We start from the raw sequence: 15,868 nt of genomic DNA, 5'->3' as shown, positions 1-15,868 counted from the left end.
AAGGTTTAGCACTCTATCCACTAGGCCACCCAACTTTGGAAGCATGGGAAGAGCCTTGGAGCTGGGAGGCTGAGTACAACTCAGCGTATCAGAGAAAGGAAGAGAATTATAGCTAGCGTTTGTATGGCATATGTTATATCATTTGATCCTAATCACTGATGGGGAGGTCTCCTCCATGGTTAACAGTGGGTGTGCCCCAAAGCACACCTCTGTCCTGGCCCCTCTTTGCTCTCTACAGTCTCTCACGTGGTGACTCATCAGCTCCTCTGGATTTAATCATCTCTATGCATGTGATTCACAAATGTATATATATCTAATTCCAGTCTCTCTCTTAAACTCCAGTTCCACAACACAAATTGCTTATTGGATATTTTGAATCTGATGTTCCACAGACATCTCCTGACTCAACATGTTCAAATCATATCCATTATGTGTAAGAGAACTGGATCTTCATATCTTATTTAGCTCTTTGTTTCTCTTTGGAGACTAAGCCCCACATAGGACAATCTGGAGGGACTGCGTCTGTGTGTGTGGGGGGTGGGGTGGAGAATGGGACAGGGTATTGGTACTCATCAAAAGAACACTACTACATTGGGAGTCAAGAGACCTGGAATCTAGTCCTGACTTTATCATGAACTGGCTGTTGTTTTTTCAGTCGCATCTGATTCTTTGTGACCCCATCTGGGATTTTTTGGGCAAAGATACTACAGTGATTTGCCATTTCCTCCTCCAGCTCATTTTATAGATGCGATAACTGAGGCAAACAGGGCTGAGTGACTTGCCTAGGTCACACAGGTAGTAAGTATCTGAGGGCAGATTTGTTTTTATTTTTTTTATTTTTAACATGTGCTTTTAAAACTTTGGGTTCCAAATTTTCTCCCTTCCTCCCTCCCCACCCACCCTCATTGAAAAGGCAAGCATCTTGATACAGGTTATAGATGTGTAATTATGCAAAACATTTCCATAGTAGTCCTGTTGTGAAAAAGTGTTTGCTTTTGATTATCCCCTCCCCCAATCTGCCCTCCCCTCTATCAATCCCCTGCTCTCTTGTCCCCTTCCCCCCTTATTTTCCTGTTACCCCATTCTACTTCTTCCTTTCTCCTTCTCCCAATATAATCCTCTCTCACCCCTTAATTTTATTTTCTAGATATCACCCCTTCATCTTCAACTCACCCTGTGCCCTCTATCTATCTATCTATCTATCTATCTATCTATCTATCTATCTATCTATCTATCTATCTACCTATCATCTATCTATCTATCTATCTATCTATCTATCTATCTATCTATCTATCTATCCATACATATAATTTTTTTTCCATCCCACTACCCTAACACTGATACATGTGAGGGGAGATTTGAACTCAGGAAGATTGAAGAGCCTTCCTAACTCCACTCTATCCACTGCACTACCTAGCTGCTCCTAACTGTCTGTTACCATGAATAAATCCCTTCCTTCAGGCCCTCAGCTTTTTCCTCTGTATAAAGAGGAGGTTGCTTCTTAAGCAATTCCATGCTTCAGGAGAGACACACTTGACCCCAGAAAGAGGGAAACAGGCCCCAAGGATAATCATTTACCTCCTTATGGAAGGTGATGGCTTCACTGAAATTTCCCAGGAGGTACTGGGTGTTGCCAAGGTTCCCATAGGCCCGGCCCTGGGCAGCCCGGTCTCCCAGCTCCTTCACCAGAGACAGGTTCCGCCTGTGGGATCCCAAGAATCCATCTGAGTGATCATTCCTGCTCATAGTGTTGGAAACCAGTGGCCCAGCCTCCCCTCCTCAGATGTGAGGTTCTCTTATTGACCCAGCTCCCAAGTGACCTCCCATAGAAAAATGTGAGCTTGAAAGGAAGGAAGCTTAAGAGGGGAGAAAGATAGCTTGTTTGGCTGGAGCTGAGGAGGTGCAACCCCAGTGGCTACTCACTCATAGAATTCTGAAGCTTTCTGCAGTGTCTCCCTGACATCCAAGGGCAGGTGGCCAGGGTCCTGGGCAGAGCTCCAGGACAGCTGCTTCCCCTTGGCATGGTACACATTACCGATGTTGTACAGGGCCCTTGCTTCCCCGACCTGTAGAGGTAGAAACCGTTTAGGAAAAAAGACCTTCTTGCAAGGAAAGAACTACCTATTTCATACTCTGAGCTCCTCTCAAAAATGCATTTTTCATAGGGCAGACTATATAATTAAGTCTAATAAATTATAAAGAATGAAATACTTGTGGTCTGAGCTGGAATTTTGTACCAGATTAATTCAGCACAGACCAGTATTGATTATACATATGACAGCAAGTTGGGCTTTTATGTTAGCGTTACCTTTATTGCCTGATTTTGCTTAAGTCCTGGGCTGGCCACCTCTATTCACTCCTTTACCTAGCCCAGGAGCAGCTGAGAATAAAGCCTTTGAAACCAAATATCCCCTGATTCCAGAGAAGGGGATATAGGACCCCAAGGAAACTGAAAGGGAAAGTAGGAAATTCTGCCTACATTGCTGCTTCTTTATTTAGGCACGAATTGCTTCCCCCTAGTAGAATATAAACTCCTTGAGGGTAGGGACTGTTTCCTTTTTGTCTTGGTATCCGTAGTGCCTGGCATATTAGGAGCTTAGTAAATCTTGGTGGAATTGAAGTGATGCTGTCAGTCCTTTGAATGGACTGGGTAGTAGAGGGCAGTGAAGTGGACAGAATGAGGAAGCTGGGGACTAATTCACAATGTGCCTTCATTCTTTAAGGCTGAAAGTTTGTGAAATCCAAGTGTCTGACACACCCATATTCAAATGTTGAGCCTGTATGTAGCTAGATTCTTGAGCCAAAAAGGATTTTTAAAAAATTATTTAAATTTTTGGATTATTTGTATCTATGCTCCCTTCTGGTCTCTTCCAATGATATCTAGACAATTGGGCATTGAACAAAATGACACCTCTGGATTTGTGAATGAAATGTCACCCCTCAATTAGTGTGGACATAGACTGGGTTAGGAAAGCAGGAAGTGGTCACCTTGGAAGGTGGGTTGTCTAGGGAGATGGGGGTGGGAAGAGAGAGCTGGATATGGAGAGCTTCTGGAAAAGTTCTGTCTTCCTGAGGAATGTATGTCTTTGGGCTCTTACCTTGTCACCCTGCTCCTGGGAAATATCCAGGTGTCTCTGGCAGCAGACAACAGCTTCCTCAAAACGGCCCAAGATTTTGAGGGTATTGCCCAAGTTGCCACTGGCCTTAGCTTCCCCAATGCGGTCCCCAATAGTTCTGGGGGAATGGAGGTAGGAAAACAGTAGATTAGCTCAGGAGGAAGGATCCAGAGCAGAAGCTGGGGCTCAGATGACCTCCTCCCCTCCTCCACCCGGGCCCTGAGCACAAGTAGCTCATCTCCTCAGCCAGCCTGAAACAGAAACTTTGACTTTAGTCCTAAAAAGAACCACGTTCTTGACCTCCTTGAACTCAGCCTGTGTCTATCAGAACAACTAGAAGCCTGTAATTCTGGTTGTCAGTGTCTGAATGCCTTGAGGACACAGCTCAGACACGGCCTGGTTTGTCTGTGCAACGAATTTAGGCTTTAGCAGATTTTGATACTCCCAGGCTTAGCAAACCAAAGACTGAGCATAAGACAGGGGAATCCCCACCAGGGAGCATAATGCTATTTCTACAAGAAGATTCATGCCTGTTGGCAAGGTAAAGATATAAAATAACATATAAACAGCATTTATCTAAATCAGGAAGCTGTTGCCAACCAGAGCTACCACCTGAAGCCTTTTAAGGCAACTGGCATCTCCAACCTCTACGGAAACAAGTTTCATAAATCTTTGCTAGCTGAGCCAACTCATCCCCAAGCTACCTCTTTAAGGAATCTCTAAGAGGGATGCCTAGTTCTATCAAATCCTCTTTCTCCTTCTCCATACTTTCTATGACTTAAAAGATATTACTCTTGTCCTCTTTCAACATTTCCAACCTCAAACACTTACAAGCTGTATGACCCTGGGCAAGTTACATAACCTGATTGCCTCAGTTTCCTCAACTGTAAAAATAAGGATAATAACACCACCTATCTTCCAGGGTTATTGTGAAGATCAAATGAGAAAGTATTTGTGAAGCACTTTAGCACAGGGCCTGGCACATAGTAGGCACTGTATAAATGCTTATTTCCTTTGCTAGACGCAAAGAGACCTAGGGTTCAATTCAACTCAATGAGTATTTACTAAGTAAATGAATGAATGAATGAATGAAAAAGGCATTTATTAAACACATACTATGTGGGCACTGTGAAAAGTGCTGGGTATACAAAGCTAGAAAATGAACAGCACTTCCCTTCAAGAAGCTTACATTCTGTTGGGGGGGTGGGATATAATATATAGACAGAGAAATAAATTCAAAGTACTACTTTACATATATTTTGGAGGCAGGCTTTGAAAGGATCTGAAAGGAAGAAAGTATAACCCTGTTGTCAATTATTGCTGATCTGCTAACATGACAGAAAAGGAAAATGACAAATGAAGGGAATGTGGAAAAATAGGGATACTGATGTATTGCTGGTGGAGTTATGAACTGGTCCAATCATCCTGGAAAACAATTTGGAACTATGCCCAAAGGGCTGTAAAATTGTGTATACCCTTTGACCTAGCAATACCACTACTAGGTCTGTATCACAAAGAGATTAAAAAAAAAAAGGAAAAGGACCCATATGTAAAAAATATTCATAGCAGCTCTTTTTTATTACAAAGAATTGGAAATTGAAGGGATGCCCATTAATTGGGGAATGGCTGAACAAATTATAATATATGATTGTGATGGAATACTGTTGTGCTACAAGAAATGATGAGGAGGATGGTCTCCAAAAAACCTGGGAAGACCTATATGAATTGATGCAAAGTGAAGTGAACAGAACCAGATCATTATACACAGTAGTAGCGATGTTGTAATAATGACTGTGAAAGATTTAGCTACTCTGATCAAAACAATGATCTAAGACATTTCTGAAGGACTCATGATGAAAAATACTATCTACCTCCAGAGAGAACCAATGAACTCTGAGTGAAAATCGTAGTATAATATTTTCACTTTCTTTACTTTTCTTGCTTTTTTGAAACATATATGCAAAATATCAAAATACATTTTACATGATTTCATATGTATAATTGATATATTATTTGTCTTCTCAAAGGGTGGGGGAGGGGCTGAAGGGAAGGAGAGAATTTGGAACTCGAAATTTAAAAAAAGAATGCTTTTAAAAATTTTATTTATTTTGCTTTAAATAGTATTTTTCCCAATTACACATCAAGAAAATTTTTAACATTATTTTTTACAAGATTTTGAGTTACAAATTTTTATCCCTCTCTCCCTAACGGTAGGCAGTTTGATATAGTTTATACATGTGCCATCATGTAAAACATATGTTCATATTCATCATTCTTTAAGTTGTGGAAGAAGAAACAGACCAAAAGGGAAAAAAAACATTAAAAAAAATAAAGTAAGTGAAAAAATATGCTTCAATCTTCATTCAGAGTCCATCAGTTCTTTATCTGGATATAGATAGCATTTTCTTTTATAAGTCCTTTGTACTTGTCTTGGATCATTGTGTTGCTAAGAAGAACTGAGTCATTGAGTTGATCATCACCCAATGTTGCTGATAATGTGTACAATGTTTTCCTGGTTCTGCCCATTTCACTTTGTATCAGTTTGCACAAGTCTTTCCCGGCTTTCTGAAATCTCCCTATTCATTTTTTGCACAACAGTATTCCATTACATTTATATACCACAGATTGCTCAGTCATTCCCCAATTGGTGGGCATCCCCTCAGTTTCCAATATTTTGCCATCACAAATAGGGCTGCTATAAATATTTTTGCACATGTAGGTCCTTTTCCCTTTTATATGATCTTTTTGGGATACAGACCTAGTAGTAGTATTGCTGGGTCAAAGGGTATACACAGTTTTAGGGTCCTTTGGGCATAGTTCCAAATTGCTCTCCAGAATGGTTGGATCAGTTCACAATTCTACCAACAGTGCATTAGTGTCCCAATTTTTCCATATCCTCTCCAACATTTATCATTTTTCCTTTTTGTCATATTCGCCAATTTGATTGGTGTGAGGTGGTATTTCAGAGTTGTTTTAATTTGTATTAAAAAGGTAGTGCTAAAAATAAATAAGTAATAAATTTTGGGGAAAAATAATGCAGCTCTATTAACATGGAGCATCCCAAAAGAAGCATGGGGTGTCGAGGGTCCAAGTCAGGGAAGGAGAAGGAAGAGGAAGCACACATAACAATAATGTCTATTACTGTCAGAATCTGCCCTGGCATATTATAAAGGGGCAAAATGGGTCAGAGCTGTTAAATGCAAATACCTTTGGGGTGATGAGTCAGGGGTGGGGGGTGGGGGTGGGGGTCTGTGGTTTGATGACCAACCATTGCTGAGTTCCAGTGACTGCAAAAATAAATCATAGAAATTGGACTTGTATGTGTGAGAGAGAGGTAATTAGGGTTAAATGACTATCCAGGGGCATACAACTAGTAGGTATTTGAGGCCAGATTTGAACTCAGATCCTCCTGACTCCAGGGCCAGTGCTCTATCCACTGTGCCACCTAGCTGCCCTAGAATTTGTAGTTTTGAAGTACTGAAAAGTCAAGGTATTTGAAGGGGATGGAGGGAATGAAGGAGAAGAATGAATTCCCAGGCTAGTTGGCATCTTGGGGGCAGAATGAATATCCTTGGTGAGTAGGCCAGATCTTAGAGAGAATTGTGATGGTCAAGAGACCTTAAGAAATTATAGCCAGTGGGTGGGAGGTAATGGTTGCTAGTCAATAGGTATGCTCTGTAGTGGGGAAGGAAGCATACCTACTAGATCAGGCAAAACCCTGATTACTGGTTAAGGAAGAAAAATTTAATCCATCCTCTTTTGATGTTGCACTAAGAGTTAACTCCCTTTACCCACCTCCCATCCACATACACTGGGTCACTCAATCTCACAAGCCTAGCTCCATATGTACACATAATCACATTATCTTACATTTGCACAGTGACACAAATCCCACTCATACAATCACAAACCCATATGGCGTTCCCTGCTTTACCTGGCCAGGGTGAGGTCATGTTTGTGATACTCGAGAGCCTTTGAGTACTCTTTCAGGTAGAAGTAGGCATTCCCCAGCTGGCTGTAGATGGCACTCAGGGTCTTCAGATCCTCAGTCCCCACCTGGACAGCAGCTTCGAAGAAGGCAGCCCCAGCTTTGAAATCTCCAGCTTTACAGAGCCTCTCACCTTCCAGGGCCAGTTCTAGGCAGGAGGCCTCCATCCTGGGGAAACCAAGGAAAAGGAAACTGAGTGAAGCTGTAGCAGGGATTACATAAACAGAGCTTTGGCATAGAGACCTGGCCAACTACTCAGTGACTGGGCATAGAGTTCCCCAGGGACTAAAACATCAGCCCAACAGCAATGGCCCCTATGGGGTTAGGGTAACAATCCTTTTGGCTCAGGATCTTGTTTCTGGTACTCAATAAATTCCACTGGCTGCCTGTTACCTCCAGGGTCAGATAGAAAACTCCAGTGTTTGGCATTTAAAGCCCTTCACAACCTGGATCCTTCTTACCTTTTCAGCCTTTTTATACTTTTACTCCCACCACATATTTTACAATCCATACTAGCCTACTTGCAGTTTCTCAGACAAGTGGCTCCATCTCCCAGATCTGCATCTTTGCAGTAGCCATTTCCCATGCCTGGAAGGATCTCCCCTCTCAGTTCTGCTTTTTGTTTTCCCTGGTTTTCTTCATGACTGATATCAAAGCCCATTTTCTTTGCCAGCCATCTCTCTCTCTCTCTCTCTCTCTCTCTCTCTCTCTCTCTCTCTCTCTCTCTCTCAGCTCTCCATACCACCTTCTCCCCCAGCTCTCTCAGCTGAAGATGCGGCCTCTTTACTGAAGACATTGAGACCATATGACATGAGCTCTGTTGTCTCCCATTTTCTTCATCTCCAGCCCCCCTGACGTCACTTTCCACTCTCTTTTCCTTTCTCCGATCCTTCTCCTTGCCCAAGCCAGCCACTCCACATGTGCGCTTGATCCTCATCCCCTTTAGTCAGTCTTCAGCAGATTCCAGCCCCAATCAGTTCCAATTCTCAAATCTTCTACCACTCCCTTTCAACTGGTTTCTTCCTTACTACACCTTCAAACATGCCTAAGTCTCCACTAGCCTTAAAAATAAAATAAAACAAAACAAAAAGCCGTCACTACATGCGGCTAACATCTTATATCACTCCTCCCCTTCCTTATCAATCTCCTTGAAAAAGCTATCTATACTGTCTGCCTCCACTTTCTCTCCTTCCACTAATTTCTCAGTCTTTTACAATCTGGCTTCCGACCCAATCCCTCTAATTAAAATTGCTCTCTCCAAAGTTACTAATGAGCTCTAATTTGTCAAATCTAATGGTTTTATCTTAGTCCTAATCCTTTTCAATTTATGGGCTACATTTGACATTACTGAACACCCTTCTCTTCTCAGATACTCTCTTCTCTTAGTTTTTGTAACACTACTCTCTACTGGCTCACTGCCTGCCTATCTAAATATGCTTTCTCAATGTCACCTTTGCTGGCTCATCATCTACTCCCCACCTTCTAACTGTGGGTGCTACTCAAGATTCCGTCCTGAGCCTTCTTCCTTTCTTTAGGTGCTCTCTCAGTAATCTCATCAGTTCCCCTGGGTTTAACTACCATCTCTGTGCAGATGACTCCCAGCGCTACATATTCACTCCCAGTATCTCCCCTGAGCTTTGGTTGGGGACCAGATGTTGGCAACTGGTCCTATCACTTCCTGTTGAACAGAGGGAGAAGAAATGGAAGCAGTGTCAGATTTTATATTCTTGGGCTCAAAGATCATTGTGGACAGGGACTGCAGTCATGAAATTAAAAGACCTTTGCTCCTTAGAAGGAAAGGTATGGCAAATCTGTACAGCATATTAAAAAGCAGACATTGTGGCAGCTAGGTGGCACAGTGGATAGAGCACTGGCCCTGGAGTCAAGAGGACTGGAGTTCAAATCCGGCCTCAGACATTTAATACTCACTAACTGTGTGACCCTAAGCAAGTCACTTAACCCCAACTGCCTCACCAAAAAAAAAAAAAAAAAAGAAAGAAAGCAGACATAACTTTGCTGACAAAAGTCCATATGGCCAAAGCTATGATTTTTTTCCAGTATGGCTGTGAGAATGGGACTATAAGGAAAACTGAGCACTATAGAATCAATACTTTCATATTGTGGTGCTGGAGACTTCTGAGAGTCTCTTGGACAGCAGGGAGATCAAATCATTCAATTCTTAAAGAAATTAATTCAGACTCTTCCCTGGAAGGTCAAATACTGAAGCTGAAATTTAAATACTTTGGCCACATAATGAGAAGACTAGATTTGTTGGAAAGGACTTTAATGTTGGGAAATATTGAAGCAAAAGGAAAAGAGGATAGCAGAGGAAGAGATGGATCGTGTCATAGAAGTAATGGATGTAAGCTTGGACAGACTTGTAGACATAGTGGAGGACCGAAGGGCCTGATGCGCTATGGTCCATGGCATTATGAAGAACTGGACAAGACTGAATGACTGAACCACAACAAACATCAACTGCCTATTGGAGATTTCAAACTTGATGAGGCAGAAACATATTAAACTCATTATGTCTAAAACTGAACTAATTATCAAACTTCCTTATTTTTAAAAAAATTTTCACATTAGTCATGTAGTAAGGAAGAATTAGAACAAATAGGAGGAACTACAAGAAAGAGGAAACAAAACAAAACAGAAGGAAAAAAAAGAGCAAATAGTGTGCTTTGATCTGCATTCAAATTCTGCAGTTCTTTCTCTGGATGTGGATAGCATTTTCCATCACGAGGCCTTTGGAGATGTCTTAGATCCTTGCAATGCTGAGAAGGGTTAAGTCTATCAATGTTAATCATCACACAATGTGGCTGTTACTGCGTACAATGTTATTCTGGTTCTGCTCACTTCAATCAGCATCAATCCATACAAATCTTTGAAGCTTTTTCTGAAGTCTGCTGGCCCATCATTTCTTATAGAACAATAGTATTCCATTACATTCTCCTACCACAACTTGTTCAGCCATTCCCTAATTGATGGGCATCCCCTCAATTTCCAATTCTTTGTCACCACAGAAAGAGCTGCTATAAATATTTTTGTACACGTGGGTCCTTTTCCCATTTGTATGATCTCTTTGGGATATAGCCCTGGAAATAATATTGCTGGGTCAAAAGGTATGCACATTTTTATAGCCCTTTGGGCATACAAACTCCCCTATTTCTATCAAAGACACCACAATCTGGGAAAGACCTTAGCTTAAAAAGGCCAACGTCTCCCACTACACCCGGGGCCATCTCCAGTCATCCTCAAATCTTGCCACTGGACCCAGATGGCTCTGGAGGAAAGAATGAGGCTTGTGACTCTGCACAGCCCTCCCTCTCTTAAGTCCAATTCACTTGCATGTCATGGCATCACCCCCCTGATGTCATGGCCCTCTTCAAGAACAAAGGGCAAACAACCACCACAATCTTTCCAGTGTCTCAACTTTGTAGCCTTGGCATTATCTCCAATTCTTTACTCTCCTTCACCCCACATATCTACTTAGTTGGTAAAACTTGCTGTTTCTACCTTCATATCTCATCCCTTCTCTCCACTTAACACAGCAACCACCTTACCTCAGGACTTCTTCACCTCTCCTCTACATTATTTCACCAGCTCCCACTGGTCTCTCTGCCTTAAACCTCTCACCATTCCAATCCATTCTACACATTGCTGCCCAAGTAATTTTCCTTAAGGACAGAGCTTACCATGGGATTGCCCCACTTAAATCCAGTGCTCCCTATTGTCTCTAGAATAAAATGAAAACTTTTCTATTTAGCTTTTAAAGTCCTACATAAACTGGCCTTAATTTACCTTTCCAGTCTCCCTGGACATTATTCCTCCTCCTACACTCGGCAATCCAGGTCAACTGGCCTTCTCTTTCTTCTTCACTCCATCCCTGTGCCTTTGAATTGGCTGTCCCTCATGCCTAGAACTCTGGCTTCAGGATCCTTCTCTTCCATTAAGATGCAACTCAGGCATCTTTTGCATGCAGCTTTTCCTGATCCCCCACAACTGCTAGTGCCCTCCCTCCCAAACCAACTTGTATTTAACTACTTAACTTTATAATTGTTCTTTTATGTGTATTTTTATGTATGTATTATCTCCTCCATTAGAATATAAACTCATTGAAGTAAGAAATCATTTCATTTTTGGTATCTCTAGCACCTAGCACAATGCCTCGCACATAACAGGTGTTTAATAAACGTTGATTGACTGATATCTGTACAATGGATAAGAGTGCTGGGCCTGGAGTCAGGAAGACCTTTCTTCCTGAGCTCGAATTTGACTTCAGACACTAGCTGTGTGACCCTGGGTAAGTCACTTAATATTGTTTGCTTTAGTTTTTTCATCTATAAAATGAGCTGGAAAAGGAAATGGCAAACGTCTCTAGTATCTCTGCTAAGAAAACCTCAAAGAAGTCACAAAGAGTCAGACACGACTGAAATAAATGACTAAACAACAAAATTGTATATACTTTTTATGTACATTGTTATTTGCATCTATCTTCCCCCATCTGAATATGAACTCTTTAATGACATGGCCCATATATGTGCCTTTCTCTGTATCCATATTGTTTAGAATGTGTGGAACACAAGTGCTTAATAATGCTTGTTTACTGATTCAGTGACTGCTACTGATTACCTCTAGCCCCACTGGCGAATCACAATCCTTTAATGGAACTAAGTTTCTCTGCAATATAAGGAGGGTGGGCTAGATGACCTCTGTGGTTCATTCCAGATCCAAATGCATGGTCCATCAATGACCTATGTGACCTTTAAGGCCTCTTCTAGCTCTACATCTATAATGTTAGGTACTAAGGGCCTGTTTTGGGTGGAGGCCTCCTTGATACTGCCTCGCCTCAAGGACTCTCAGTGTCCTTCAGTGATGTGCTGTTGATCTCTCTCTCCAAGGGATTTAACCTGACCTGCTGGGGGCCTATCTGTACTCTCATGTTTTACCTCTGGAGAAAAGCATTCCAAAAAGGTTACTTGTTTATGAGTGATGCAGGTCAACCGTGGACTGATTCTAAAAATAGCTCCCCCAAGGGCCAAGGGGAACACTCTCATGCTAGCTTTGGGAGGCTCAGGGAACAAGTCTGTGATTCCCCATCCCCATTTACCTTGAGACCTAGTGCACACTGATGACCTGCCCCCAACCCCAATCACACACAACAGCAGCTAGATACAAACAAGAGGTGGGGGGTGGAATCCATTGACTTCCCACTGCCAGTAACTCCCAGCAGGCTGCGGAATTTAGTCATGTTCCCAAGCACAGAAACTTTCTTGGCTTCCTTGGGCAGTTATGGTTGGGCAAGGTAGGGCCACCAAAGAAGGAATGGAAAAAGCATTTATTAAGCACTTAAAACATTTAATTATTATTTAATTTAAATTAATAAATTAAACATTTATTAACTTATATGTGTTGGGCACTGTCCTAAATGCTTTATAATTATTATCTCACTTTATCTTTACAACAACCCTTGGAGGTGGGTGCTATCCTCATTTTAACATTTGAGGCAAACAGGTTAAGTGATTTGCTCAAAGTCACAAAGCTAGTAAATGTGTGAGGCTGGATTTGACCTCAGGGCTTTCTGACTAAAGTCCAAGCTGTTCTATCCACTGTATCACTTAGCTCAGTATGGCCCCAGGCAGAGCAGAAGCATGGGGGTTGAAAAAAGATGACACATACAAAATGCTCCCTCTTCTTCTTTATTTTTTTTTTCTGGGTAGGATTCATGATTCCATTGATATAATGAACTCTACTGAAGAACTTGTTTTATCTTGGTAACCCTGGTAATTTATGGCCTTGAGTTGTATGAGGATATTAATGTTAAGAGGGCATTAATGTTAAGTGATTTGCCCACACAATTACAGCCAGTTTATGTCAGAGACAGGATTTGAACCCACGTCTTCCTAACTCTGAGGTTAGCCTCTCTTGCAAGTATAGAGTTTCATGCAGCTACATTCTTGTAATGGAAGTTTTGTGTTTTTGGCAGCCTGAACAGTGCTTTGCATGGAGTTGGTATTTAATAAAGGTTCACTGAGCTTGAATTCAGCACAGTGCTCTGTATCAAGCCTCAGTTGAATCTTCTTTCTCCCTGTAAAGAGCCCACAGACCTTGGCCTTATCTGTCTTTCCTTCTCATTCATTCAGTGAACTCATTCTGTCCCTGGCCAAACTCCAGGGGACAGTGGCCTCCCAACACCACCCTGCTGTGTTCCTTGTCACCTGTGAAACTGTGCACTGAGACTTCATTCTGCTGGTCCTAACTTGGTGGACCCGATGTCAGTAGAGGGACAACAGGATGGTGAGCAACTAACTTGCCTCTCCCAGCTGCAGGGATATTCAGCTGGCTTGTCACCCAGGGATGATGGATGACCAGATGCTCCAGTTTTGCTATTTAGGAGAAAATTGGTGGAATGACTAGTGCATGATAAAGCCAAATATCCTGGAAAAATTCCACCCAATCCATTTCTGGAAGCCCCAGGGACTTGATGCCTGGTCCCATTACTTATGCACTCATTAGAAGCAATAACAGTCATGTGGGAAACAATCACTTCACCAGAACACATGCCTGCCCTGGGAGACAGAGAGCTCAGGCTAAGCAGGATTTTTGGCATTCCCAGACTCAGAACAGATGGAAGCTATGACATTGTTCTTGGAAAAGCTGCTTGTGTTTCAGTCCCATCTACCACCTGGACAGTGAAGCCACTCTTTCACCCTGCTCCTGGCTGGCCCTGGTTGTGAGATCCCAGGGACAAGTACACTGGGGGACCAGATGAAGCTCATTCTAGCCTGGAGGAGCTTGATGGGTTTACCAGAATGTGATTTTGTCTACAGGATCATTAGATCATATTAAGTGGAACATTAGAGACAGTCTATTCCAACCTTGTCTAGCTCATCCCCATTTTACAGAAAAGAATATTGAAGCATAGAGGAAAAGTCAACATTCTATTTCTCTTTAGTTAGGGCCCTACTTCAAACTGAGAGAGAATATGAGCGAATGAGCGACCGAGAGACACACAGAGAGACAGAGACAGACAGACAGAGAGAATGTTCTTCAGTGGCTCCTACCTTGCCTTCCTTTCCTCATGTTCAGGTTTAGGAAGACAACCAACCTAGTTCTTCACCAGGGGTATCAAACTCATGGCTTGAACAGTATGTCCCAAAACAAATTAAAATGTAATTGGGAAATGTTTAATAAAATAAATAAAATACAACATAGATAATGTTAATTTGTGGCTTTCTAAGTCAGCATATGATTTCTATTTGAGTTTGACACTACTGTCTTCATCATTTCCTTCTACCATCTGCCCTGACCTCCTCCACAGGTTCAGACACCTTTGTAAAGCTCTGCCCAGGGTATCTGCTGTCTGAATGTGCCTCTAAAAGTCACATCCCTGAAGATGGAATTGTTTAGTGGATGGGCTAGTCAAGGAACAGAATTTGTCATAGAAAGATTGGACACCTCAGTGACTCTGTGTGTGTGTGTGTGTGTGTGTGTGTGTGTGTGTGTGTGTGTGTCCTCCTGTTCTTCACAGCCACATGCACCAGTTTCCAGTGCAATCAATATATTTCTGCAGTGCTGCTTAGCTGGGTTGTTTTGAGGCAACTAGTAAATTGGCTTGGGATGCCACAGAATCCAAGAAAACTTTTACTGGCAAAGAGGAGATGAAATCTCTGTTGCTGTCAGGCTCTTAGGGTATATGTTCCTGGTACCTATGGCACATGAGGCATAGGGGTGCAGAAGTTCAGAGTACGGTGAACAGGAAAAAAAAGAGGTAGCAAAGATTCTGAGAAGCAGATGTTTTCTGAATGCAACTAACACAAGGCCATAGGACAGCCAAGAGGCAATTAGGAAATGGCTCTGGAATTTAACAGATTAAGACTGCCTGGCACGGACTTCAGAAAAAAAAATAGTCTGGCTTGGCTTAGATGGAAGAGTAACTGGTCCCCAAGGGAGCTACTGGTCAGGGGTGATTGCAGAGTTACAGAGAGAAGAAAGAGAGGAAGACTAATGAAGAACACTCTTTTTTTCCTCCAAGTGGCTAGATTCCTGTTTGACTTGAAGGCTATTGTTAGTTGCTGTGCACCACTGACCTTGCCTTTAGCTAACCTTTTGAGGAGTGAATAAGAGAGAGGGAAAGGGGGGAATATAATTACATGTTCCTGCAAACTGTTTTCATAAACCATCAAAGAAGCTAGAGTAAGGGAGGTTTGCACATAGACCTCCAAGGAAAAGGAGAAAGAAACATTTTGACCTGTTCTGTTATCATTATCTATGGTGGTATGTGGCACAACTGTCCCACCCCAGGGTCCCATGTGGCACCCTTCTCCTGGGGTTTTCCTCCCCCATGATCCCCATGAGGGAGAGGGATGTCTCCTTGCTAGCTGTCATTGTACCCATGGTGGGACATCCTTGGATTTGACACTCCCCTCCAGACCTGTCTAAAATACAGGTATGGCCAATTAGTGTTCTGGGGCAGAGAATGCTGGCCCAACCTCCCACTACTGGAGACATAAGTTTTAATGACGGTAAAGCTTCATTTCATTAAGGAAAGATGGCAAACTATTCTAGAACTATTCCTCATGTTTCCTTAATTGTGAATGTCTCATTAGGTCATTAGACTAACATGTCTCCTCCACCTCTCCAACCACCCTCACGCAAAATTACAATTTATTTTAGGCTGTTTTGAGGAACCCAAAGGACCACCCTGATACATGTGTGGAAGGAAATAGGCAGAGACAGGTAAATAGAGCACACTGCTTTT

At 42.2% G+C, this 15,868-nt stretch overlaps 1 protein-coding gene across 2 annotated transcripts in view; it reads right to left on the bottom strand.

Annotated features, from left to right (window-relative positions):
* GPSM1 (G protein signaling modulator 1) overlaps positions 1-15,868 on the bottom strand; it is a 171,582-nt gene that overhangs the window by 77,570 nt on the left and 78,144 nt on the right. For both annotated transcript variants that reach the window (XM_020981883.2, XM_020981881.2), the window contains exons 2-5: positions 7,051-7,272; positions 3,099-3,234; positions 1,924-2,066; positions 1,579-1,702 (exon numbers count right to left, since the gene is read on the bottom strand). In XM_020981883.2, coding sequence (XP_020837542.1) covers positions 1,579-1,702; positions 1,924-2,066; positions 3,099-3,234; positions 7,051-7,271 — 624 coding nt within the window. In that variant the 5' untranslated portion in view covers position 7,272. The remainder of the gene's footprint in view (positions 1-1,578; positions 1,703-1,923; positions 2,067-3,098; positions 3,235-7,050; positions 7,273-15,868) is intronic.

The sequence above is a fragment of the Phascolarctos cinereus genome, unplaced genomic scaffold, assembly GCF_003287225.1.
Source record: "Phascolarctos cinereus isolate Bilbo 61053 unplaced genomic scaffold, phaCin_HiC Scaffold_2;HRSCAF=192, whole genome shotgun sequence".
NCBI lineage: Eukaryota > Metazoa > Chordata > Mammalia > Diprotodontia > Phascolarctidae > Phascolarctos > Phascolarctos cinereus.
Note: the sequence above shows the minus strand (reverse complement) of the source record. Positions and strands in the feature narration are given on the sequence as shown.